This window comes from Salvelinus sp. IW2-2015, linkage group LG33 (assembly GCF_002910315.2).
Source record: "Salvelinus sp. IW2-2015 linkage group LG33, ASM291031v2, whole genome shotgun sequence".
Lineage (NCBI taxonomy): Eukaryota > Metazoa > Chordata > Actinopteri > Salmoniformes > Salmonidae > Salvelinus > Salvelinus sp. IW2-2015.
In genome coordinates, this window is record NC_036872.1 from 8,282,004 (window position 1) to 8,309,396 (window position 27,393).

Sequence of the window (27,393 nt, forward strand, 5' to 3'; positions counted from 1 at the left end):
TCTTGTCGCACGACCAATGGCACGAGGGAGAGAGTAGGATGTTGATTGGCTAGCAAAAGATCTGTACATCTCACCTCTAGCGCTGATTGGACATGAAACAGAGATATGGCCCGTTGGCTGCGTGCGTTGTGTTGACAGTTCACTGTCGCATGATGTTTCCTATATTATTCCGGTAGGAAGCTATTTAAGTGGCAACAGCTTCATACTGACGTTTTATCCATTTTAAAAAATACATCGGGATTGTGTATAGACGACCCCTCATCATTCGGAGTGGTTGAGGTATTACTAATAATAGCTATAGAACGTTTTCTTGGCGAATTGTCTGGAGGCTATCTAGCTAGTTACCTTGCTAACAACTAATAATTTACTTAGCAAATGCGCTGTAGCAAAACGTAGCCCGCTATCAGAATGCAAATCAAGGAATGTATCATGTCTGCACCTGGGAAAGCTATCCTCCACGGAGAACACGCTGTCGTGCATGGCAATGTAAGTACAGTAACGTTGGAGTTCAGTATAATCAGTGGACCACCTAGCTAGCGCCTGCCTTATTCCACACTTTGTGTTACAGCCTGAATTCAAAATGTATTCAAAATAATTTCTCCCCCATCTACACACAATACTCCATAACGACAAAGTGAAAACATGTTTAGACATTTTAGCAAATGTATTGAACGAAATAGAGATCTCATTTAAATAAGTATTCACACCCCTGAGTTAATACTTTGTAGAAGCACCTTTACAGCTTTGAGTCGTCTTGAGTATGTCTGTATAAGCTTTGCATATCTGGATATGGAGATTTTCTCCCATTCTTCCTTGCACATTTTCTCAACCTCTTAAGTTAGATGGGGAGTGGCGGTAAACAGCAATCTTCAAGTCTTTCCACATATTTTCAGTGAGATTCAAGTCTGGGCTTTGGCTGGGCCTCTCAAGGATTTACACATTCTTGTTCTGAAGCCATTTCAGCCTTGCTTTGGCTGTGTGCTTGGGGACATTGCCCTGTTGGAATGTACATATTTGCCCCAGTCTAAGGTCGTTTGCACTCAGAAGCAGTTTCTCACCAAGCATTTGCCTGTATTTGGCTCCAGACATTGTACGCTATCCCAGTCCCTAACAAAGAAAAGCATCCCCATAGCATGATGCTGCCACCACCGTGCTTCACGGTAGGGAGGGTATTAGATGGGCTTTGCATTCAGGTCAGAGTTAAATTTGTCTCATCAGACTAAATTACTGAAGAGTTTGACATTAGGTTACTTCTTGTGTAAATATTTTCCATATTTGTATATATGGAAATATATATATACATATATATATATTGTATATATCTTTTACCTTATGCCCTGTCTTTCACATGCCTTTATGTAAACTCTAGGTGTGCTGTCATGCTTTTTTTTCTCAGGAGTGACTTCTATCTGGCCATTCTCCCATAAAGCCCAGATTGGTGAAGTGCTGTAGAGACTGTTGTCCTTCTATCAGGTTCTCCCATCTCAGCCAAGGAACTCTGTAGTTCTGTCAGAGTGGTCGGGTTCTTGGTCACCTCCCTGATCAAGCTCCTTTTTGCCAGGTTGTTCAGTTTGGTTGGATGGCTAGCTCTAGGCAGAGTCTGGGTAGTGACATTTTTTCAATTTCTCAATGATGCAGAACACTCTAGATATTGTTGTATACCCTTCCCCAGATATGCCTCATCACAATTCTAAGTTGGACCCGTTCCGAAATGGACCTGAAGACAACTAGACCTTGTCGGATCCAGACCCGTTCCGATCTGATTTGAGTGAGGGAAGCAGCAGAATTGTTTTATTTTTTATTAAAGGGAGAGGATTGAGGGAGAGAGAGAGGTGCCGATCTAGTAGGCAGGGAGGGGCCGTACTGTGAGCGAGTGACACTGGGAGGAGGAAGCGAGAGATGAGACAGCAACCAACCAAGCCGACTCGCGCTATAGTAGGCTAATATCTGCCATAGCTAGATTATTTATCACCGTATGATTACGTAGTATCTGTCTTGACTGGATCAAACCGTGAGAAGTTAGCTAGGTAGGCTAACTGAGGCTGGAGTGCATGCACTTTCTAATCCTAGAGTTACAAATAACTCCATTCAGAATAATAACTAGCAGCCTTCCTGTTGGCTCTTGGTAATTGTAGCTTATCCTTCTCCTTTAACTTATAATTTCGTCAATTTAATTCCATCTTCCATTGATTAGATATCTCCAAACTCTTGCAACACACGGAGCGAGGCTCTATGACCATAGCCTATTGCCGCTTTGATGACTCATGGCTTGGCCAACAACAAGCTACACGCTCCAATCTTGTAAAAAGCAAGAGCAGCGGCATAAATTATACCATTTCTCTCTTGCTCTCTACTGCAGCAGTCACGTTCAGATCCTGCCGGACAAGTCAGTCAAAATTACACATACCGTAGACCCGTGACGATCATATCAAATCCAACCCAGACCTGTGAAATTATTTAGAATTCTGGATCCGGATCCGGTCGGGTCCAGGATCGGGTCTCGGGTATTCATATACAGGTGGCTTCGTGAAGAGCTCTACTCTACATCTCGCTGCAGTTGGGTTGCAACGACTGTGGGCGGAGTGTACCTCCGACTACATCGAGTCGCTGTCAGTTGATATGGGGAAACAGTCGGTGGTTGTATTTGATTAACGGTTTATAAAAAAATATATAGATTTCAGCAAACAAAGGCGCAAAGCTACAGAGGACAAATATAGGTAGAATTAATATTTTTTAGAAGTATCGACTGACAACGACTCGACGTAGTCGGAGATACAGTCCACACACTTGTCTACCACTCAACTCCATTGATGTGTTGTAACTACATCGCGGAGTTGAGAAACCCTCAGCTAGCCAGTGAAATAGAATTATTTGTTAGAATCAACAAACACAATTTGAGCCTAAGGGTGTTTTCACACTTGGTCCCTTTGACAGTTTTTGTGAACTCAGTGCTGTTTGCTTACATTTTTGTGCAGTGTGAACACTCCAAAGGGACTCAGACCCCTCAAAAGAGCCCCCGAAGCGAACCGAATGGAGACCATCTGAGTTCGGTTTGCTTTAATTCCTTAGTCCGGTTCCCTTTAAGGCAACGTGAATGCAAAGCTCCCCAGGGTCGCTTGTCATTATTCCCGCACCACACACTAGACTACTGCAACACTGTTTCACCTGCCATAAACCTTTACATTGGTGCCACAAAAGATAGAAGGTGGTGATGTGCAGTTTCGCGTGATGTGCAGCCTTTTCTTCCTATTAATTGAATATCGGTCATTGGTGGAATTATCGGCCAATACCGATATAGCGCTAAAAAGCCAATATCAGCCGATAATATTGATGAACCTATATATTGGTCGGGCTCTATGTAAAAGGACCGATGCGCACCAACGTGAAGTTTCTAGGAGCATGTCAAAGTGGGTGTCAAATAAAAGCTAAGAGTTATTTAAAAAAATAAAATATTAAGGCATTCTTGTCAAACAGTTGGAAAAGGATTCTTAGAAAACATCTACCAGAAAGTCATAAACATAAGAATGTTGAAGACCCCTGTCAAACTAATATCAACACTTATATTTAGTTTAGGATACTTTTTTCTGACACCGCCTAGTATATTGGTCCTGGATGGCAGTTACCATAACAGGTGGTGACGCAACCGGTCAGGATGCTCTCGACCGGTCAGGATGCGCTCGATACTGCAGCTGTAGAACTTTTTGAGGATCTGGGGACCCATGCCAAATCTTTTCAGTCTCCTGAGGGTGATGTGGACACCAAGGAACTTGAAACTCTCAACCCGCTCCACTACAGCCCTGTCGATGTTAATGGGGGCCTGTTCGGCCCTCCTTTTCCTGTAGTCCACGATCAGCTCCTTTGTCTTGTTCACATTGAGGGAGAGGTTGTTGTCCTGGCACCACAATGCCAGGCCTCTGACCTCCTACCTATAGGCTGTCTCATCGTTGTCGGTGATCGGGCCTACCACTGTTGTCATCAGCAAACTTAAGGATGGTGTTGGAGTCGTGTTTGGCCCTGAAGTCGTGGGTGAACAGGGAGTACAGGAGGGACTAAGCATGCACCCCTGAGGGGCCCCGGTGTTGAGGATCAGCGTGGCAGAAGTGTTGTTGCCTACCCTTAACACCTGGGGGCGGCCCGTCAGGAAGTCCGGGATCCAGTTGCAGAGGGAGGTGTTTAGTCCCAGGGTCCTTAGCTTAGTGAGGAGCTTTGTGGGCACTATGGTGTTGAACGCTGAGCTGTAGTCAATGAACAGCATTCTCACATAGGTGTTCCTTTTGTCCAGGTGGGAAAGGTCAGTGTTGAGTGCGATTGAGATTGCGTCATCTGTGGATCTGTTGGGAATTGGAGTGGGTCTAAGGTTTCCGGGATGATGGTGTTGATGTGAGCCATGACCAGCCCAGTGCTACGGGGCGGAAGTCATTTAGGCAGGTTACCTTCGCATTATTTGGCACAGGGACTATGGTGGTCTGCTTGCAACATGTAGTTATTAGACTCGGTCAGGGAGAGATTGAAAAAGTCAGTGAAGACACTTGCCAGTTGGTCCGCGCATGCACTGAGTACACGCCCTGGTAATCCGTCTGGCCCCACGGCCTTGTGAATGTTGACATGTTTAAAGGTCTTGCTCACATCGGCTACGGCGAGCGTGATCACACAGTCATCTGGAACAGCTGGTGCTCTCGTGTGCTTTAGCGTTGCTTGCCTTTAAGCGAGCATAAAAGGTAAGTGTGCATCACTGGGCAGCTCGCGGCTGGGTTTCCCTTCATAGTCCGTAAACCCTGCTACATCCGACGAGCGTCAGAGCCGGTGTAGTATGATTCAATCTTAGTCCTGTATTGACGCTTTGCCTGTTTCATGGTTCGTCTGAGGGCATAGCGGGATTTCTTATAAGCGTCCAGACTAGTGTCCCGCTCCTTGAAAGCCGCCGCTCTAGCCTTTAGCTCGGTGCAGATTATGCCTGTAATCCATGGCTTCTGGTTTGGATATGTACAGTACTAGTCAAAATTTAGGACAAACCTACTCATTCCAGGGTTTAAATGTATTTTTACTATTTTCTACATTGTAGAATATTAGTGTAGACAAACTATGAAATAACACATGGAATTATATAGTAACCAATAGTGTTAAATATATTTTAGGAGATTTTTCAAAGTAGCCACCCTTTGCCTTGATGACAACTTTACACACTCTTGGCATTCTCTAAACCAGCTTCATGAGGTAGTCACCTGGAATGCATTTCAATTAACAGGTATGCCTTGTTAAGTTCATTGTCTCAAACGCATTAAGAAATTCCAATCAGTTGTGTTAGGTTGGGGGTGGTATACAGAAGATAGTCTTTTACCAAATAGGGCTAAGTCCATATTATGTCAAGAACAGCTCAAATAAGCAGAGAAATGACAGTCCATCATTACTTTGACTGACTTTCATGTCTTAATCTGGAAAATGTCAACAACTTTGACAGTTTCTTCAAGTGCATTCGCAAAAACCATCAAGCGCTATGATGAAACTGGCTCTCATGAGGACCGCCACAGGAAAGGAAGACCCAGAGTTACCTCTGCTGCAGAGGATAAATTCATTAGAGTTAACTGTATGCCAGATTGCAGTCCAAATAAATGCTTCACAGAATTCAAGTAACAAGCACATCAACTGTTCAGAGGAGACTGTGTGAATCAGGCCTTCATGGTTTAATTGCTGCAAAGAAACCACTACTAAAGGACACCAATATGAAGAAGAGACTTGCTTTGGCCAAGAAACACGAGCAATGGACATCATCAGACTGGTGGAAATTTGACGTTTTCAACCGCTGTGTCTTTGTGAGATGCAGAGTAGGTGAACGGATGATCTCCGCATTAGAGGTCGACCGATGATTTTTCAATGCCGATACCGGTTATTGGAGGACAAAAAAAGCCGATACCGATTAATCGGCCGATTTATAAAAAAAAATAAAAAAAACGTTTTTTAAATACACACACATTTTTGTAATAATGACAATTGCAACAATACTGAATGAACAATGAACACTTATTTTAACTTAATATAATACATAAATACACACACGCACACAGCTCTGAAGTGACAATGATACTGAAGAGTCTGCTTAGGAGACAAATACTCTCAACTGTTTGAATAAAAATAGAGTTTAAGTTACCTGTGATGAATGTTGAAAACAAAAACTTTAATTTCTATATGCAGGAAATCCTATTTTAATAATGGGCATGGTAAGAATTTACAACCAAAGTGCAAGTCATAATTCCCATGACACCTAGCAAAATCTGAAAAGTGGTTCCTTCCTTTATTCCATAGGATATTTTTAGATTCACTTAAAATAAGGTCTGTGTTTCGTGTAGGCTTACATCACCGTGCCAATTTTATAACTGTGTAGATATCCATAGGACAAGGTAACTCTGATCAATATTGGCTAAATATATGCGAAGATAAAAAAAATTGTAGAGTGGATTTATGAAAATATGTTGACAAACGTTACCTTATCCTAGTGAGATTGACACGGGTATCAAAACGTCGAGGCAGTTTAAGCCTGCACGAAACACACACCTTATTTGAAGTAGATCAAGACATTCTCTATGGAAGACATGAACGGTAAAATAACGAAGGAACCCCTTTCAAATTCAGCCGCAAGTTATTATAGGAATTATAACGCGTCGACTATTTCTCTCTAAACCATATACCTTTGACTAATCCGGAAACTATCACCTCGAAAACAAAATGTTTATTCCGTTCCGTATTTTATCTAGCGAGTGGCATCCATGAGTCTAAATATTCCTGTTACATTGCACAACCTTCAATGTTGTCATAATTACGTAAAGTTCTGGCAAATTAGTTCGCAAAGAGCCAGGCAGCCCAAACTGTTGCATATACCCTGACTCTGCGTGCAATGAACGCAAGAGAAATGACACAATTTCACCTGGTTAATATTTCCTGCTAACCTGGATTTGTTTTAGCTAAATATGCAGGTTTAAAAATATATACTTGTGTATTGATTTTAAGAAAGGCATTGATGTTTATGGTTAAGCACACATTGGAGCAATGACAGTCATTGATTGATTGTTTTTTTATAAGATAAGTTTAATGCTAGCTAGCAACTTACCTTAGCTTACTGCATTCGCTAACAGGCAGGCTCCTCGTGGAGTGCAATGTAATCAATGCAAGATTGGATCCCCTGAGCTGTCGTTCTGCCTCGTTTTTCCTAGGCCGTCATTGAAAATAAGAATGTGTTCTTAACTGACTTGCCTAGTTAAATAAAGATTAAATAAAGGTGTAAAAAAAATATTTAAAAAAATTTATAACATTTTTAAAAAATCGGCAAATCGCCGCCCAAAAATACCGATTTCCGATTGTTACGAAAACTTGAAATCGGCCCCGATTAATCGGCAATTCCGATTAATCGGTCGACCTCTACTCCGCATGTGTATTTCCCACCGTGAAGCATGGAGGAGGTGGTGTGGGGGTGCTTTGCTGGTGACACTGTCAGTGATTTATTTAGAATTCAAGGCACACTTAACCAGCATGGCTACCACAGCATTCTGCTGCGATACGCCATCCCATCTGGTTTGCGCTTAGTGGGACTATCATTTGTTTTTCAACAGGACAATGACCCAACACACCTCCAGGCTGTGTAAGGGCTATTTGACCAAGGAGAGTGATCGAGTGCTGCATTAGATGCCCTGGCCTCCTCAATCCCCCGACCTCAACCTAATGGAGATGGTTTGGGATGAGTCAGACTGCAGAGTGAAGGAAACGTAGCCAATAAGTTCTCAGCATATGTGGCAACTTCTTCAAGACTGTTTTAAAGCATTCCAGGTGAAGCTGGTTGAGAGAATGCCAAGAGTTATTCCAAAGTACAATTCTGGCGGGATTCGTTTTTTTCCAAACTGCCCCCTGTAATTATATATATTTTTCTATAAATTGACAGATGATGAAAGTGTCGCGAAAATATTTGAATTGAGGAAGTGTGATCATAATCATTAGGATATTTTGGCGTTCCGCATTAAAAGACGTCCTAAATTCCCCCCAGCCTTCAGATGTGAGCTAAACAGCGCACTTGCACTTGATATGCATTGTTAGGCTATGAATGAGAAAGTGAACTTGTCATTTCCAATTGTTTAGCTCAGTTTTATGCTGCTTTGCAATCTATTAACAGCAAGGGTTGCATTAAATAGGCCCTTTTTTTTTATGATGCATTTGGCATGTTCAATTAATTCGTACAAAACGTATAAGCAAAAGCATTCACTGTGACAGTTGATACATGTAGGCCCTTCATACAGTGCATTTGGAAAGTATTGACTCCATTTTTGTTATGTTATTCTAAAATGTATGATTATTTTAATTTTTTACACATAATACCCCATAATGACAAAGCGAAAACAGGTTTAGACATTTTTGCAAGTAAAAAAAATTAAATGAAATACCTTATTTACATAAGTATTCAGACCCTTTGCTATGAGACTCGAAATTGAGTTCCGGTGCATCCTGTTCCCATTGATCATCCCTGAGATGTTTCTACAACTTGATTGGAGTCCACCTGTGGTAATTTCAATTGATTGGACATGATTTGGAAAGGCACACACCTGTCTATATAAGGTCCCACAGTTGACAGTGCATGTCAAAGCAAAAACCAAGCCATGAGGTTGAAGGAATTCTCTGTAGAGCTCCGAGACAGGATTGTGTCGAGGCACAGATCTGGGGAAGGGTACCAACAAAAATTATACCGCATTGAAAAACACTATATATTTTGAATGAAGCTGCAATAGGCTATTCAATTGTATTATTTTCTTACAGTAGTGTATTATCCACAGTAAAACAAAAACTTTACCTCAGGCTACACTGTTTCATTAAGATCTGTCAAAAAAACATCATGCATAGTCACACTGTTACTACTGCCTACACCTTAGCTAGCGAGCTTAGATTTCTACTGCATCAACGGATTCGCAAGAAATAGTAATGTTGTGCTGGGAGCTGTTTCAGACGATCAGGGCTGTCAACTTATTGCTGACTACATTTTGACACCTGAGCCAGAGAGTGTGTCCATCAGCAACTCCAGACAGCACAGACACCGAATCAGACGAGCTCACCGACGTTGAGGCCAAGCCCCTTGAGGAGGCAACCGAGGAAGACCACCCGTTAATGTTGGATCTTTCAATTACGGTGCTTCAGTCGGTCGAGGGGTAATATGTCAGTGATTCTGGACAAGAAATTGAAAAGGTTCGTGAGTTCAGGTGCACTTGCAAGTCCAATGAAGGGATGCCCTGCTATTTGCTTTTTACCCCCGAGGAGATGGTCGAGACGTGACCAGTTTTAATGAGCTCACCAATGGTAAGTGCTTGACATTCAACTATTAGTCAAGTTTAGTTTGCTGTGAGTGAGTAATTTGTACTGTGTGTGTGATGAGACAAATAGACTGACTAGCTAGCTAGCATATTAAAGCCGAGAGAGAGACCTTCAAATATTTGCAGTAACTTATTCGACCTGTGTGTGTGGTGGGTGCTTATATTTGTCCTAAAGACAGGTTACATAAATGCATGAAATGGCCATCAATAACATGATCAAATACCTTCATATCAATACTAGTAAAACTGTGTACTGTTTGTGTGTGTTCACGTATGCATTTGAATGAGTGCAGGTTGTGTAATTATTGATATTTGAAAATGTATTGGCTAGAATAGATGGCGATGACTGAATGTTAAAGAATTATATTGTTATCTTACTTTTCCAGAGGAAAAACAAGTAGCTTTTTCCAAGAACCTCTGCAAGAAAATGTTCAGCTCTAAAAGGAGCAAACAAACAGAAAGGAAACATCAGAGGACATCATATTTCCTTGATGGCAAGCAAATCTGAAGAGAAACATTCAAGTTCCTAAACTTAAGTTTTCTTTAGAGTAATACAACTTGATGTTTTCTGTTATTATTGGAGCTGCAACAGTGTTAATGAGGTACTTAAGGAAGAATGAGTAGTAGGCTGTATCATGAATAGAAATAAGAGCTCAGAATACATGGTTCCTTTCAGCACATATTAAAGGCATGTTTTAAATCATATATTTTCTGGTTTCAGAATTTCTACAAATAAGCTGACAGCAGTGATAAAGCAAGGAACATGGTGTGGTTCCGAGGAAGAAGTAGTGTGGTGGTCGTCTCGCCAGCAAACAGGTGCTGCACTTCGAGGACATTCAGCGAATCGTCCACTATGTCAACAACTTCGCCAATGTCCATGCGATGCCGCTGCCAGGATGGATCCCTGGATTTAAAAGGGCAGACATCCGGGTGCTACCGACAATTTCAGACCAAGTCCTCTGTGTGGCACAAGTACAAAATATTGATACATGAACTTGGTGTTTTCCTGAATCTTGATACTTAGAATTGTATCAAACGTTCGTCAGCTCAAGCCAGTGGACCAGCGGCAAAGACTCCTACACAAATTGGATCCAAAAAGACTATCAGTCCTTACTCTCTGGGGATGTGTGTGGACATATTTTCTTTAACATTTCTCATTTTAGTTGCTGCTTAGAGAGACCAGAGCTTACTCTGACCCTTTTAGCTCTCATCCCCTCTATCCTCTTCTCTGTTTTAGCTCTTTTCAGATGTAGTTTACTCTGTGCCCGGGGACATGTCAGACTGAAACAATTTGTTTGAGTACAGCCTATACACATTCTGCGCCATGTATTTTTTAAAGAGATGTTATTTAACGCGCTAATTATTTATCCTACCAAGCCTTCTCCCCGAATGTAATCTGACATGGAAAAAGTAAGGGTCACAACCGTGATATGTGCGAGGACTAGATGGGGATGTGCACGCATTTGTCTGCATATGCATGTGCACATGCACCACGAACGCGTGCACACCTCTTGTAGTCCTCACACATATGTTGTGAACATGTGCAGTATGAGTTTCTCTGTCATACATACTGTATGTGCGTGTATGTGTGTGAAAATAAGTGAATGTAGACAATATATATCTTGCTTGTATGTGTACAAACGTGTGTATATATACATGTGATCGTGTATGCATATTTGTGCACAACAACGATGCAGACAGACACTATGTCTGTCTAATTAGAGCAAGATGTAATTTTGTGTGTGTAAGAAGAAGAACACGGGCACGTCATGTCAATGGATTTCATGGTTTGGTGATATTCCGCATGTAATAGCACTAATGGAGGCTGCATGGGGAGGATGGATCATAATAATGGATAGAACAGAGTGAATGGAATGGCCTTAAACGCACAGAAACCATGTGTTTGATATGATTCCGCTCCAGCCATTACCTCGAGCCCATCCTCCCAAATGAAGGTGCCACCTACCTCCTGTGAATGGCACGTAACTCGCTTGATATTTGGAGTAGAGAGATCATGTTGGTCTCATAGGGAAGCTAACATTCTCCTCTTTCCGGCACTGTATTAAACTCCATGTGTTTTGGGGTCAATGTGACTGATTATGATACAGCAAGTCACTTTACCCTAAATATGCATATTTGGTAGTGAGTGGAAATGCCAAGCTGATGCTTCACATTTATACACTACCAGTCAAAAGTTTTAGAACACCTAGTCATTCAAGGGTTTTTCTTTATTTTACTATTTTCTACATTGTACAATAATAGATGTCAAAACTATGAAATAACACATGGAATCATGTAGTAACCAAAAAGTGTTATACAAATTAAAATATTTTATATTTGCGATTATTCAAATAGCAACCCTTTGCCTTGATGACAGCTTTGCTCACACTTGGCATTCTCTCAACCAGCTTCATGGGGTAGTCAAATGGAATGCATCTCAATTAACAGGTGTGCCTTTAGTTAATGTGTGGAATTTCAACACATTTTTTTGTGTTGTGACACGGTAGGGGTGGTATACAGAAGATATACAGAAGAAGCCCTATTTGGTAAAAGACCAAGTCCATATTATGGCAAGAACAGCTCAAATAAGCAAAGAGAAACGACAGTTCATCATTAATTTAAGACGTGTTATTTCATAGTGTTGTCTGCACTATTATTCTACAATGTAGAAAATAGTAAAATATTGAAAAACTTGAATGACTAGGTGTTCTAAAACTTTTGAGGTAGTGTACATCCAGTGAAATATCTGTCTCGTTGTTCAATCTGTGGTAGGGATGTGACAGGTACCATTTTTCTGAACGTTTAAACAGCCATTTTGTTCAAGTTTAAACCATAAGAAAAATCCTAAAATGACGTGATTCAGATATGATCCTGCGTTTGACCGCTAGTTGGCAATGCAGTTTAAACTACTGAAGTCGTGGATACCTACCAGACTGCACTCTTACTGCTGTCCCCCACACACTCCGCAACAATGGTAGTTAATGCCGTTTTAGGTTTCCTGCTGTGCGCCTCTCCCCCATGTTCTCAGTTGTCAGTACATGGGCTGTGATGGGCTGTGTGATGGCTCGTTTCAGTGATGCATGGCAGCTTGTTAATAGATGTCCAACAATCTGTTGACGCCACGTATGGTGTTTTGAGAGCTCGCGCTTTTTACCTGCAGAGCAATCATACAATTTCTCCATCTGGGCTGTCACGTTTTTTTCGGCATCTTCCGTCTGGTTATAGATATGCCATTCGGACATTGAAGCCGTCATCCTCTACCATTGACAATGTCTGCATATAAATTGCAATACTTTCTGTAATCAGTGCTGTGATTTTTCTCACTACGTCCCTTAATGCACTGCTGCCAGCAACGGGTTGGGTCTCATGTTCCCTCCCTTTCAGCGTTGCACCTGTACTGCCACTGTAGCTCAGTTTCACCTCGCAAAGTTAGCAGATTTCACCACCTTCTCATTTAATTCCTCAAAATATTCCCATACAGGATTTTGCTGCTGTCGCTTCACTGTCTCATCCGGACATTTCTCCAACTGTTAATGACGAGCGGAGCGCTTTATTTCCGTGGCAAATAATTTGAAAAATACGTATTTCCTCCTAACGTTATAGCATTGTTGCATTGGGTATTTGTTTGATTCGTTTTTCCCCCCTTTATGATGGTGATCGGGACCTGTTAGTGGTATGCACTGTGATTTTAATTTTATGAAAAAACTAGGTTAGGGATCTTTTCTAAAAGTGAACGATCCCAATTGAATTTAAACGTCACACCCCTAGTACACAGTAGAGCCCACTAGAGTTGAGTACACTACACTATACTGTACTATACTCTACTGAGCTCTTCTGTGCTCTCCAAACGTGTGGAACATATAGACAGACGTCTATGATTGGTTCAGATTTGGTCTGGACCAAACAAATTTGGTGTTTGGTGGCAGAGCTCATTTAAAATAATAGCCAGTGTGTAGGATAATATGCAAAATAAGGATATTGTGTATTTCTGCCTTTGTCTACCTGTTTAGGATAGTCACCATGAAGAGAATGACATTCATAACCATAATTATGCATTTCTGTGCAGTATAGATCAGAAACCCATGATGAAATTCTTAACTGCAATTCTGTTCCCGGGTGTAAATCCAGTTCACTTGCTGTAGTTCAATAACCAAAATAGTTTTTGTTCTAAGTCAAGGTGTCGTCATAGCTGACACCTCATTATTTTCTGCAGACATATTTGAATCTTAATTCAGAGCAGATATTTAAGAGTTTTTGTAAAATGGTCACAAAAGACGGTGTCAGATCTCCAGTTTTAATAGTACATGTGCTTTTGAAACATTTTCTGTGTAAATTGTTGAAAGTATCCATTGTGCGTAGAGTTGTATGGTTTGTTCAACTTTGAAAACAATGTTGTTGTTTTTTGGCATAGGTAACATTTTAAGTGAACAACTTGAGTCTCAGTGCAACTCCTTTACCATGGAATTGCCCCCAGGCTAATACAACATCTTTATACACTCATGTATTCATGAGAGTTGTTCATCATATGACCCCCAGTACAGACACAGTCTATTCTGTGTTTGCACTGAAAGAAGATTGGTTGTTGAAATGAAATTGATTTGACTATAACCACAACAACAATTCAGAGGTCTGTTTTTCTCCAACCCCTGCTAGGTGGCTCTGGCTGTGAGTTTGAACCTGCGCACATACCTACGGTTGCAAGCCACATCCACCAGTAAAGTCTGCATCAATCTCCCCAACATCAACACTTTCCTCAGCTGGGATGTGACCGAGTTGAAGCGGCTGCTTCCTGACTCTGGAGGTGAGAGATGCTTTCTGTCTGGAGGATTGAAATGTACTGTAGTGAATTTGAAGGGTAGCCCGAGTGGGATTGGAACCCTGGTCCCTGTGACTCAGTCCAACACCTTAGCCATTACACCAAGAGGCTTAAACCTCCTGACAAGGTAGGTGTTGTACTAAGTTTGCTACACTATCCCCTTGGAAAGTCATATCCTTGTGTCTGTGCTATGGGACATAATGGCCTCCCAGCAGCTCCATTCCACTTCTGACACCAATGCAGCGAATTTGGGAGAGAGCCTGAACTGGACTTGAACCCCAAAACTATTGGCAAAGCTGTAACACAACAGCTCAAAATATATTTGTTGGTTTTCTTTGTTTTATTCTTCTATGGTAATGTTGTCTATTTTTGTAATTCTGCTTACAGCCGAGCTGGGGAATGTGAATGCGCTTGATGCAGAGCTTGTCAGGAGGCTGCGAGACTTGGTTGGTGTATCAAATGGAACTTTGGATACTCGCAGCATGGCCATCTTAGCCTTCCTCTACATCTACCTCTCTGTCTTTGCTGGGTCAGGGTAAGAATTGAAATTGATAGAGCTAATTTATATAGGAGTGTTAACATAGGGTAATTCTAATCTTGACACCCAAGAACGAAACCTCTAATGCCCTAATGAACAATACAGACCCCATGCTAGTGAGGAAGACTTAGGCAGCTGGGAGCTACTCTTTAGAGTAGGCCTAATCGGGGCTGACGCGGGCGGCGCTAGGCTAGCGTGTTTGAGAGAGGAGTGGACGGGCTCTGACAGGACGGACAGCCACTAATTATAGGCTGGCACTGGGCCCCCGCTGCAGCCTTAACAAGTCTGGATGTGTTTGTCCCTGGGGAGAAGAGCTCCACAATTAGTTTAGAGCACCCGCGTTTCCTGTCTGCCCAAAAGGAGTCTGACTGTCATGGACATTGACAGCGGAGCAAGTCTACTCAGCTCACACCCATGCACATATGCACACCACACTAGTCATTCCCAATGAAAAGTACTGCTGTGCCTCGGTCCTTTGGCCGGTTGGATTAAGATCACAGGAAGTGTGCTTTCTGGATATTTTTGCTGTATGAGCTGTTGCTAAGTGTGAAGTTTTTGTGTGAGATGGGTGCCCAAAAGCCTCTTACAAACAGTAGTAGGTACAAACAATAGCCCCGTTTTAAAGTGATTTCATGGAAAGTGTTTATTTATTGTATTTTTTTCACCCAAATTATATATTATATACTTTTATATACTTATATATAATTATATACTTTTCCACCTAGCCTAGTCTTAATAAATCATACTATTGTCCTATTCCTAGATATAAGCACATCTAAGCTGAGAATGAGAATTTGGTTCATGGTTCTTGCTCCATCTCAGGGAGTTACCCAGCCTGACTGTGTCTGTGTGGTCAGAGTTGCCAACTGGAGCGGGTCTGGGGTCAAGTGCTGCCTACTCTGTGTGCCTGGCTGCAGCTCTGCTCTCTGCCAGTGGGACCATCCCTTCTCCACTGAGTGACCAGGAAAGCACAGCCAGGTAATGACCGCACAACAAATTGTCTACTAGATCTAATAACATTGCAATATTTAAATTGTTGTTTACTGGAACAATGTAAGCCATATTTGTCTTAGTCTGCATGTACTGTAGTTTTATGTAGAGTACTTGCACCACTAGCACAGTCAGACAATGCACAGTCAGACAATGCACAGTCAGACAATGCACGGGTCTCTCACCGTAACTTACGTACGTCCTAATATATATACCTGCCCACAATGTGAATGATTTACTTCCGTTTGGCCGCAGTTTCTCCAGCATTTGTAATTCATTTGTAGTTTTAGGGTTATGAAAACGTATGTCCTAATATATACATCTGCCCACAATGTGAATGATTTACTTCCGTTTGGCCGCAGTTTCTCCAGCATTTGTAATTCATTTGTATGGGTAGGGCTCACCACAAGCACAGAGTGAGGAACAGCAGGGCAATGCTGATTGGGCTTGAATGCCCAGTGTACATTTTCATTGTAATCATCTCTACTATATTTCATCATGTTTCAATAGGTGGGGTGAGGTGGAGATGGAGCTGATCAACAGGTGGGCGTTTCAGGGGGAGAGGATCATCCATGGGAACCCGTCAGGGGTGGACAACGCCGTGGGGACATGGGGTAAGACCCGGATCCCTCTGCCTTGTGCACGCAACACCACAGACACCATTACACCACACAGCTTTGTATTGTGATGTATGATACCATGAACTGTGTATGTGGACAGTACAACGGAATGATATGATACAATCTGGCAACATTTGTCGTCTGCACAACTCACAGTATTGTAGGGTTTTATCTTGTTGTAGGATCTCTGTGAGAAGGCAGATGTTATTTATGCGGATGTTACAGTAAACGGAGAGGAAATGAGCTGCACTATTCCTTTGTGTGTTGCGGTCAGAAAATGTATGCTCCATTGTGTTCTTTAGTTTCATCCGATGCCCATTTCTTTCACTTTGTTTTGACTCTTAGGTGGCATATTGAGATACCATTCTGGGAAAATAACACCCTTAAGCAGGTACTGAACAGTGTTTTGCTTAACAAATCACCTTTCCATGAATATGCTCGCTGGGCCTAATTTACATTGACAGATTTACAGACTGTGATAGCAGACATCATTTTAAAGTAGTCTACTGGGTTGGGAAGGGATCCCAGAATGTCATCCAGGTCAGTGGGAGGTGGATCAGCCAATGAATTATACACTTGAGCGAACATTCCAGCACGGCAGGTGGAATTTAAATCCCCCAAGTGAAGTTGAAATTGACTACTTTAGAATGAAGACGGCGTAGCCCATGCTGTCACAAAAGTGATCAATGGAAAAGATAGGCGATGCTCCCTCTGTGGACTCTACTGTTGCCACTCGTATGAGGGAAACCATAACAGTAGCAACACCTGGACAAATACAGGTGGATCATATGGTATTATATTGCTAACCTGCCTTTTTTATTTTCCCATTTGCAGGGTCCCGATGTTAAGGATCCTACTCACAAACACCAAGGTCCCTCGCAGCACCAAGGTACTTGTTGCTGGAGTGAAGGACAAAATGAACAAGGTACTAAATGGCTGCCATCTCGTCTCCCCTGTGTTCACCTCCCCAGACCTGTAATTAGTGTAATCGCCCGTGCTTTCATTTGTATGGGAAAGGCACTCTGGGGCATGGCATTGAGTGCCTTTGGGTCATTCCGTGTCATTTCCATCACTTTCTGACTGCACAACTTTTAGATTTCAACAAAACCTTCCATACATGTACATGTTTGTCCGTGGTAGAAGTGGTCAGAAAGTGACATTTTGGACCTGAATGCCAAAACATTCAGGAGATAGAGGTGCTCAAACTTGACCCATTTTGCGTAAACCACCCTACCATGTCTTCATCACTGAAAAAGATAAATGTTTGAGTTTGATATAATCTGAACGCTTACAAACAGGGTTGTCAAAAGTATTTTTAGTACTTTTTAAAATTAATTATCTAAATGTTATTTTTTATTTTTTTATGTTCATACAGTATCTGTTGTAGCTTAGACACAATTGTACATAATCAAATGTGTTTGTGTTGTGCCCACCATTGGTTGAGACAGCATGCTCTTGAATACAGGGTGTGTGTCATGTTTTGGCTGATTAATGAACAAAAAAATTCAATACAATTTACATTTCTACTTTCAAAATGGTTGGAAAGATGGCGTCCATCTTTCTGTTAGTAATTGAAATGGAAATACATCCCGTTCTATGAATTCTGTTTCTATTACTGCAATGACCCCCCCCCCCCTGTATTCAAGATAATGCCGTGTCTCAATTTATGACAACACACATACATTTTAAATTTTAAACAAGTATCTAGAAATTCAAAAATTATTTGACAACCCTTTTTGTAAGCTCAATCTCCTGAATGTTGTGGCAGTCAAAAAGTCACTTTCTGACCACTTCTAACATGGGCAAACATGTTTGGAAGGTTTTGTTGAAATTTAAGGGGGTGCAGTCAGAAAGGGATTGAATTCATATGGAATGGCCAGTTCATAAAACATGGAGATGAAGCACTCAGCTAGCACCCCTGTGTGGCGTTGCCTTGACGACACCCACAGGGGTGAGCACTTCTGTTCTGTTAGATCGACATAGGTGGTGTTACTGGCAGTGTTATGATTGGGGGGGAAAGAGCAATGTTTTTCAATCAGCACTGAGTGACTGGCTTTTTGTGCTGCTGCTGTACAGTATCTGACTGTTTAAATGATTATGACCACTAGATGAGATATGGGTATTTGCTGCTTTAGTCTGCACTGTTGACTTCCTTTAGTATATTTAGTGTTGTTCAATTCCTTTACATTCAATTCCCAATTATTTGTAAAAAGTATTAATTCTATGTTTATTTGCTGTTCTCCCCCAGTTTCCCTCTATTATAAACCCTGTACTGGAATCTGTGAATGCAGTCTCCTGCACCTGCGAGCAGACCTTATCAGAGATGACCAACGACACCCCCACACCAGAGCACTACAATATCCTGGAGGTACTGTATGGAAATGCATGCACACGTTGCCTATGGACAGTGTGTTCTGGTGCTGCAGACACACTACCAGTGTGACACAGCGTAGGAATGATTCCCTTCCTCTTACACACGGTAAAGACTACAGCTGCATGAAAAGACAAAATAGTATTTTCATGCAACAACAACCACAACAAAAAAGCTGAATTAAAAATGACAGCTGCTATTATGTCTACCATAGGAACTCATTGACATCAACCAGCACCACCTGAACGTGATGGGTGTAGGACACCCGGCCCTAGACACCCTGTGCCCTGAGGGCTACACAGCAAGCTGACTGGTGCCGGCGGAGGTGGCTGTGGTATCACCCTGCTTAGACCAGGTACTGTAGCTCGCTATCTACTTACCTCCCTATCTGGCTTACAGTAATCAAGTGTGGGGGGGGGGGTGTCTGTCCCTATTTGTTCTTACACTGCATCGCCATCATCTTTGGTCCTCACCTTCATTTTGGGTTAGAGAGTTACCATTTGCTATTTGTAATGAATCCTTTTAAAAGTGAGAGATCTGTGAAATGACGTCTGTATGCGTATTGTATGGCGTTACTTCAGTAGATTTGGCTCCATTGTATTGATTGGACGGAGAGCCAAAAGATGTGAGGGTGGGGGGGTTCTTTCCTGCTGGAATTATTGTATGTCCTGGAAATCTCTACCTTAGTCATCCTTATCTTCTTCCTCGTTTGAGGGAAAAGCTCTGTAGTCTCAAACCGACGGCGTAGAGAAGTAGGGATATGTCAGTACACCAAGAGAGTGACAAACAGGATCCTATCTTCCACAAAAACAAAACAGGCAGAGAACCTGTCTGAATCCACTGCCTTCTTTGTTTATGCCTGCAGCCTGTAACACGTTGAATTTTAAATCAGCTAAATATCTCCTAAATATATCCCCAACTGATGTCGATTTGCTTTGTTGTACTAGCAAGCAAGTGTTGCAAATTTTTGTGGTTTGAAGCTATTTTCCAAAAAGTTTACTTAAGTGTCTGTTTTCCCTCCCAGTGCTCTCAGATCAGCTTTGGGCTTAAAGGCTTTGATTTGAGGTAGAGCAGGGAAGAGCATGCAGTAAAGTAACCTGCTATCCTCCTGCCTTGTTCAAATCCACCATTGTCTGGTGACGTGCTAAATATGTATAATTTCTTTGCTGATGAGCATTGTAATGTTTTTTCCTCCACATAGATGTACTTTAGCTTACGGTTGGCTCTTCAGCTAAGTAAATACTACTATTACTAATAATACGGTATATGCTTTTCATCCAAATCGACAAGTGAGAGCATAATTTATTTTGTATATTTGACCCCTAACGGGAATTGAACCCACAACCCTGGCGTTGCTAGTGCCACTCAATTTCCAACTTATGGCGGTCATACACTACACGGTTTCGCCACGTTTTTGCTGTCCCAGGCTAATTTTCATGATCGGGGTGAAATCCTATGAACTTGGGCTAGTATCTGTACGTCAGGACTTGTGTAGTTTGAGCGGATCAAGGACTCAACAATGATGGCTGTTCCATTCACCAGACTCCTGTTGGTTGTGCATCTTGTAGTATGAGCATTGCTACGACGCAATTAGACAAGGACTACTTCTAATAGCCAATGAGCACTGAGCATGTGAGACCAAAACAATGATGGTTAACACGGAACCCAAACCGGCTGCGTGCGTGTGCCATCGTGCATAAATGTATTTTGTCCCCCCACACCAAACGCGACCACGACACACAGGTTAAAATATGAAAACAAACTCTGAACCAATTACATTAATTTGGGGACATGTTCGAAAAGCATTAAACATTTATGGCAATTTGTCCTATTTAGCTAGCTTGCTGTTGCTAGCTAATTTGTCCTGGGATATTTTTTTATTTATTTATTTTATTTTACCGTTATTTTACCAGGTAAGTTGACTGAGAACACGTTCTCATTTGCAGCAACGACCTGGGGAATAGTTACAGGGGAGAGGAGGGGGATGAATGAACCAATTGTAAACTGGGGATTATTAGGTGACCGTGATGGTTGAGGGCCAGATTGGGAATTTAGCCAGGACACCGGGGTTAACACCCCTACTCTTACGATAAGTGCCATGGGATCTTTAATGACCTCAGAGAGTCAGGACACCCGTTTAACGTCCCATCCGAAAGACGGCACCCTACACAGAGCAGTGTCCCCAATCACTGCCCTGGGGCATTGGGATCTTTGTTTAGACCAGAGGAAAGAGTGCCTCCTACTGGCCCTCCAACACCACTTCCAGCAGCACCTGGTCTCCCATCCAGGGACTGACCAGGACCAACCCTGCTTAGCTTCAGAAGCAAGCCAGCAGTGGTATGCAGGGTGGTATGCTGCTGGCAGTCCCTGATATAAACATTGAGTTGTTATTTTACCTGAAATGCACAAGGTTCTCTACTCCACCAATTAATCCACACATAAAACGGTCAACCGAATTGTTTCTAGTCAAATCAAATTTATTTATATAGCCCTTCGTACATCAGCTGATATCTCAAAGTGCTGTACAGAAACCCAGCCTAAAACCCCAAACAGCAAGCAATGCAGGTGTAGAAGCACGGTGGCTAGGAAAAACTCCCTAGAAAGGCCGAAACCTAGGAAGAAACCTAGAGAGGAACCAGGCTATGAGGGGTGGCCAGTCCTCTTCTGGCTGTGCCGGGTGGAGATTATAACAGAACATGGCAAGATGTTCAAATGTTCATAAATGACCAGCATGGTCAAATAATAATAATCAAGTAGTTGTCGAGGGTGCAGCAAGTCAGCACCTCAGGAGTAAATGTCAGTTGGCTTTTCATAGCCGATCATTAAGAGTATCTCTACCGCTCCTGCGGTCTCTAGAGAGTTGAAAACAGCAGGTCTGGGACAGGTAGCACGTCCGGTGAACAGGTCAGGGTTCCATAGCCGCAGGCAGAACAGTTGAAACTGGAGCAGCAGCACGGCCAGGTGGACTGGGACAGCAAGGAGTCATCATGCCAGGTATTCCTGAGGCATGGTCCTAGGGCTCAGGTCCTCTGAGAGAGAGAAAGAAATAGAGAATTAGAGAGAGCATACTTAAATTCACACAGGACACCGGATAAGACAGGAGAAGTACTCCATATATAACAAACTGACCCTAGTCATCTCTGATCCTTCCAGGCTTTTTCTTCTCTTGACTTTATATTGCGATTGGCAACTTTCATAAATTAGGTGCATTACCGCCACCGACCTATTTCGTCTTTCAGTCACCCACGTGGGTATAACCAATGAGGAGATGGCACGTGGGTACCTACTTCTATAAACCAATGGGGAGAAGGGAGAGGCAGGACTTGCAGCGCGATCTGCGTCAGAAATAGAACTGACTTCTATTTTAGCCCTTGGCAACGCAGACACTCGTTGGCACAATAATTGAATAATATAGATTTCGGAATGTATTTTGCAACACTCGTGCACGCGACGCGAGCGGTGTAGTCAGCCTGTAAGAGGAAAGCAACAACACGCAGGTTGTCACTAGTTACTACAGCCACAAAGTCAAAATTGGCTATATCGTATATAGACGTTATGTAAACAAACATTTTGTTTTTTGGTCTTCATTTAACCCAGTTTAAGCAAGAGATATGTTCATGGGCTCCATCTCAATCCACCACATCCGCCGATATCGCCTTCTGCATCTGAGGTGAAAGGTAGCAGAGCTAGAGGGGTGTTTGTTAGATCAGTGGTCTTCTCACGAAAGCGTCTGTAGCGTCCGAACGATTTGGGCTACACACTATTATGACCCCTCTGTGGAAAGCTGAGACTCTCACGAACATGGTGATCTCCCTAGGATGCCCACAAGACTCATCTGAAGGTCCCTGGTGCCAGTTTTAAAAAAAATATGGAAGTATATATGGAGATAGTTTAGTGCCTAAAATAAAGGGCTAAATACATGTAAAAAAAAATATATATATATAATAGTTTCCTGATCTTTCTTATATGTCTCAGATATAGGACAGACACTTCAGAACAAAATTCCTTTAGATTTTTTTTATGGGGACTATCTATTGTTCCGTGTAGTGAATCTGTTATTCAATGCGTTTGTATGGGCTAATAGCAGTAAGGCCAAATTCAATGTTTCATCCAATCATTTTTTTCTATGCTTTTTTGATACCTTAAGGATCCTTGGTATGACCATCTGTAAACAACTCCACATGTTAATTTATGCTCCCCTGGCTTAGACAGGATTTAGACTCTAGACTGAGGGTTAAGGTTAGGCATAATGTTAGCAGAGCGGTTAGGTTTAAAATCATATTTTAAGAAGATCCATTTTTGAACTAGAAGGGGGTTAGCCAGAATTATGATAGATTGGTGGAGCTGTGGATAAAATGCGGCTGTCTTTTCAACATTAAACTTTTTCACCTCCAATTCCCTCTGTAAAATATAGGTAATATTGTCCACGTCTGCCGAACCATTTGCAGGTCTATATTCTACATGTCTGTTTTTGATGTTACAGCACATAATAACTTATAAAGCAGATCGCTGTTTGCGTTTTTTTCCTATGACAACTGAAAAACGCAGGGCAGGATCAACCAGGGGATCATTGTGTAATGTGAGCACCTACGTTCTGGGATTGAGGATGGACGGAATGAAAGATTTGGGACAAGGGAATCGGGAAATGTGAGCACGTCCAAGTAGTGAAGATTTTACAAGTCATGTAGCGTATGACCAGCATTAGACACACATGACCGCAGATATCCTGAGGCGTTCAGGTTAAATTCCCTCAAGGTCAGTTTCTCAAAGCCCTGGTCATGCAAACATTTCCTTTGCTGCATGACGAGAGGCTCTCCGCACTTTCCTTTCGGGAATAGCTCCCTTATTTGACACATTCACACCCTAAGTGTTTTTTTTTTTTACCCCTAGCCTGTTTTACACATCTTTTTAATCCAGTTATTTGTTTTGTCCCATTTATTTGGCACCGCTGGTGTGCGCCCTTCTGCTGTTTGCTGGAGAGGGATTTGTGAGCAGCTCTCACAGCGGCCATCAGACTCCCAGCACAGAGCTCTAGGGTGCATCCAGGGCATAGGGTGCCAATTGTGTAGCAGCCAAAGTCATTCTCAGAGACGAATTAGGTTAAAACCTACGCAGATGTAAACTAATCCTCTTGCACAGTAGGCACGAACGGAGGGGCAAACACTGTCGAGTTGTGTGTTTTGAATGTAGCTCACTGTATGTGATTGTGTTTTTCTTTGTGATTTCCTCTGGTAGAAACGGAGTGCTCGGTGGTCCAGAACACGATCCAGGACTTGAGAGACTGTGGCTATGACTGCTGGGAGACCAGTATAGGTGCAGCAGGCGTGCAGCAGCACTCTCCCCTCGCCGTCAAAGAGGAGGCCCTGGAGGTTTTAGCACGCTACTGAGACCCACTGGCCATGGGTCTGCCCTTCCTATGGGTGAACAGGTGACGCTTTGCTCCATTCATTTGGCCTACCAAGTCTTCTATTGTTAAGGCCTGACAACTACCAACAGAAGAGTTGGCTACAGCACAATACAGCATGGGACATGCATAAATGCTAATAGCGCTTCTCTAACGACCAACCGTCAAGACAGAATCTTTGTTTCAGGGGAGGACAATTGCTAATCACCCACTCATCGTATATTTTTCTGCCATTTCATGAGGTCATGGAACTAAGATTGTAGGGGCACTAGGCAGGTGATCACACCTCCCTTTGAAACAAGTGGTGTTCTGGTTTTCAGTATTTGGTATGCACTGTAGCCCTCCCTATCCCCTGGCTTGAAATGATTGTTTACTAATGTGGATTTAAACTGTTTTAGGTTTAGCATGAGCTTACCATGACACTTCAAAAGAAGATGCTGCAAAAAAGCAAGATTAACCCAGTGCATAGCAGTGTGTCTAGGTGCTGGTTTTGGCAGGAACAGCTAGTATTTAAAAACGAGTCAAAAATGTATTGAAAAAAGACAACCTTGACTCCAGTGTATATTTGTTTTTCTTTTTAATATTAGCATTGCATCAAACTAAAAAGTTGGTCACCTGATTATTATTTTTTTTAATTAAGTTTGCAGTTTACGCTTGTTTTTGAATATCAATACCTTGGTTGACTTGTTCTTCGTTTTAAATGAGGGTGCGGTGAGCCATTTGTCATATAGATGGCAGCAAAATGTAAGAATTAACTAACCTCTCATAACTGACATGAGCAAATCATAGCGAAGAGATTGTCGTTCAGTTTTTGCTTCAGGTGTTAATACAATGCAAAAGCAGATGCATTCCTAGGTATACAAACCTTTTAAAACTGAAAATAAAATGTGCATCATTTTCTGTGTCACATAAGGGTAATTGTTTTCTCAAGGTCCAAAGCAAAAATGTAATTCCTCCATATTTTTGGTGGCAAGAGACCATCTTTTGAAGACAGCCCCTCAAGCTCTTCTTTCCAAGAGATGAGTATGAACTTGAAAATGACAGCATTTCTCTGATTTCTTTGGTCATCAAATATGTCTGACACATCACGCCACAGACCAAGAATTGCAAGGCCTTTAAAAATAACTATTGGTAGGTAGGCCACCTCTCTGCCTCCGCCTTTCACATTGGTGTTCACGGTTGTAACATACACTCAGTGGCCAGTTTATTAGGTACTCCACTCGGTTCACGAAAATGGTTCGCTCCTACAGACAGTGAGTCACGTGTGGCCGTGGCTTGCTATATAAAGTAGGCAGACAGGCATCGAGACATTCAGTTACTGTTCGATTGAATGTTAGAATGGGAAAAATGAGTGACCTAAGCGACTCTGAGCATGGTATGATAATCGGTGCCAGTCGCACCAGTTCCAGTATCTAAGAAATGGCCGGCCTCCTGGGCTTTTCATGCACGACAGTGTCTAGGGTTTACCGAGAATGATGTGACAAACAAAAAACATCCAGTCAGTGGCAGTCCTGTGGGCGAAAACAGCTTGTTGATGAGAGGTCGAAGGAGAATGGCAAGAATTGTGCAAGCTAACAGGTGGGCCACAAACAAGCAAATAATGACGCAGCACAACAGTGTGCAGAACGGCATCTCGGAACGCACAACACGTCGGTCCTTGTCACGGATGGGCTATTGCAGCAGACGACCACACCGGGTTCCACTCATATCAGCTAAAAACAAGAAGAAAAGGCTCTAGTGGGCACGCGATCACCAACACTGCCTGGTTCGATGAAACCTGTTTCCTGTTGCGTAATGCTGATTGGTAGAGTCAGGATTTGGCTTAAGCAGCATAAGTCCATGGGTCCCATCCTGACTGGTGTCAACGGTACAGGCTGGTGGCGGTTGAGCAACGTTTCCATGCCCCAAAGAATTCTGGCTTTTCTGGAGGCAAAGTGGTGTCCTACCTGGTACTAAATGGGTGTACCTAATAAACTGGCCACTGAGTGTATATGAACCATGATATGCTGGGATTGAAATGGATATAAACAAAAAAATTGTCATTGTTCTACAGAAAATAGTCTAATATCCAAAAAAAATCTACAAATGAATGAAAACAAAACAACTAAAATATAGTCGTTACATAAGTATTGACCCCTTTCGTTTGGGCAAGCATAAATTAGTTCAGGGGTCAAATTTGACTTAACAAATCACAAAGTTACATGGTCCCTCCAGTCAAGAATAGAATGTTAAGTCCAGATTCAACTACAAAGACCAGGGAGCCTCATAAAGAAGGGCAGTGATTGGTAGATGGGTAACAATAACAAATCAGACATTGAATATCACTTCAAGCATGGTCAAGTTAATAATTATGCTGTGGATGATTTATTACACTACCCAGACACAGCAAATATAGTTGTCCTGAACTGAGCTGCATGACAGTAAGGAAACTGCTCAGGGATGTCACCATCGTGATTTTAGAACTTTACGGAGTAGAGGTCGACCAATTTAATCGGAATGGCCGATTTCAAGTTTTCAAAACAATCGGAAATCTGTATTTTTGGACACCGATTTGGCAGACTTTTTGGAAAATGTTTACCTTGTCAGCTCGGGGATTCGTTTTTGCAACCTTCCGGTTACTAGTCCAACGCTCTAACCACCTGCATTACATTGCACTCCACGAGGAGCCTACGTGGCAGGCTGACTACCTGTTACGTGAGGGAAGCCAGAAGCCAAGGTAAGTTGCTAGCTAGCTTTAAACTTATAAATTCCTTTCTTTAAAATCAATACACAAGTATATATTTTTAAACCTGCATATTTAGTTAATATTGCCTGCTAACATGAATTTCTTATAATTAGGGAAATTGTGTCACTTCTCTTGCGTTCATTGCACGCAGAGTCAGGGTATATGCAACAGTTTGGGCCGCCTGGCTCGTTGCGAACTAATTTGCCAGAATTTTACGTAATTATGACATAACATTGAAGGTTGTACAATGTAACAGCAATATTTAGACTTAGGGATGCCATCCGTTAGATAAAATACGGAACGGTTCCGTATTTCACTGAAAGAATACATGTTTTGTTTTCGAAATGATAGTTTCCGGATTCGACCATATTAATGACCAAAGGCTCGTATTTCTGTGTGTTATTATGTTATAATTAAGTGTATGATTTGATATTTGATAGAGCAGTCTGACTGAGCGATGGTAGGCAGCAGCAGGCTCGTACGCATTCATTCAAACAGCATGTTTGTGCATTATGCCAGCAGCTCTTCGCATTGCTTCAAGCATTGAGCTGTTTATGACTTCAAGCCTATCAACTCCCGAGATTAGGC

The 27,393-nt window shown here is 42.2% G+C and overlaps 2 protein-coding genes across 2 annotated transcripts in view; one reads left to right on the top strand and one right to left on the bottom strand.

Annotated features, from left to right (window-relative positions):
• LOC111958123 (COP9 signalosome complex subunit 7b) overlaps window positions 1-27,393 on the bottom strand; it is a 158,699-nt gene that overhangs the window by 101,400 nt on the left and 29,906 nt on the right. The gene's annotated exons all lie outside the window — the stretch shown is intronic.
• Window positions 111-24,977, top strand: LOC111957628 (mevalonate kinase-like). Its single transcript, XM_023978506.2, is given in 11 exon segments — window positions 111-486; window positions 13,995-14,142; window positions 14,545-14,692; window positions 15,518-15,673; window positions 16,196-16,299; window positions 16,651-16,696; window positions 17,140-17,230; window positions 18,554-18,673; window positions 18,891-18,963; window positions 18,966-19,031; window positions 23,912-24,977. Coding segments are annotated over 11 exon segments (1,182 nt in total). The 5' UTR covers window positions 111-408; the 3' UTR covers window positions 24,064-24,977.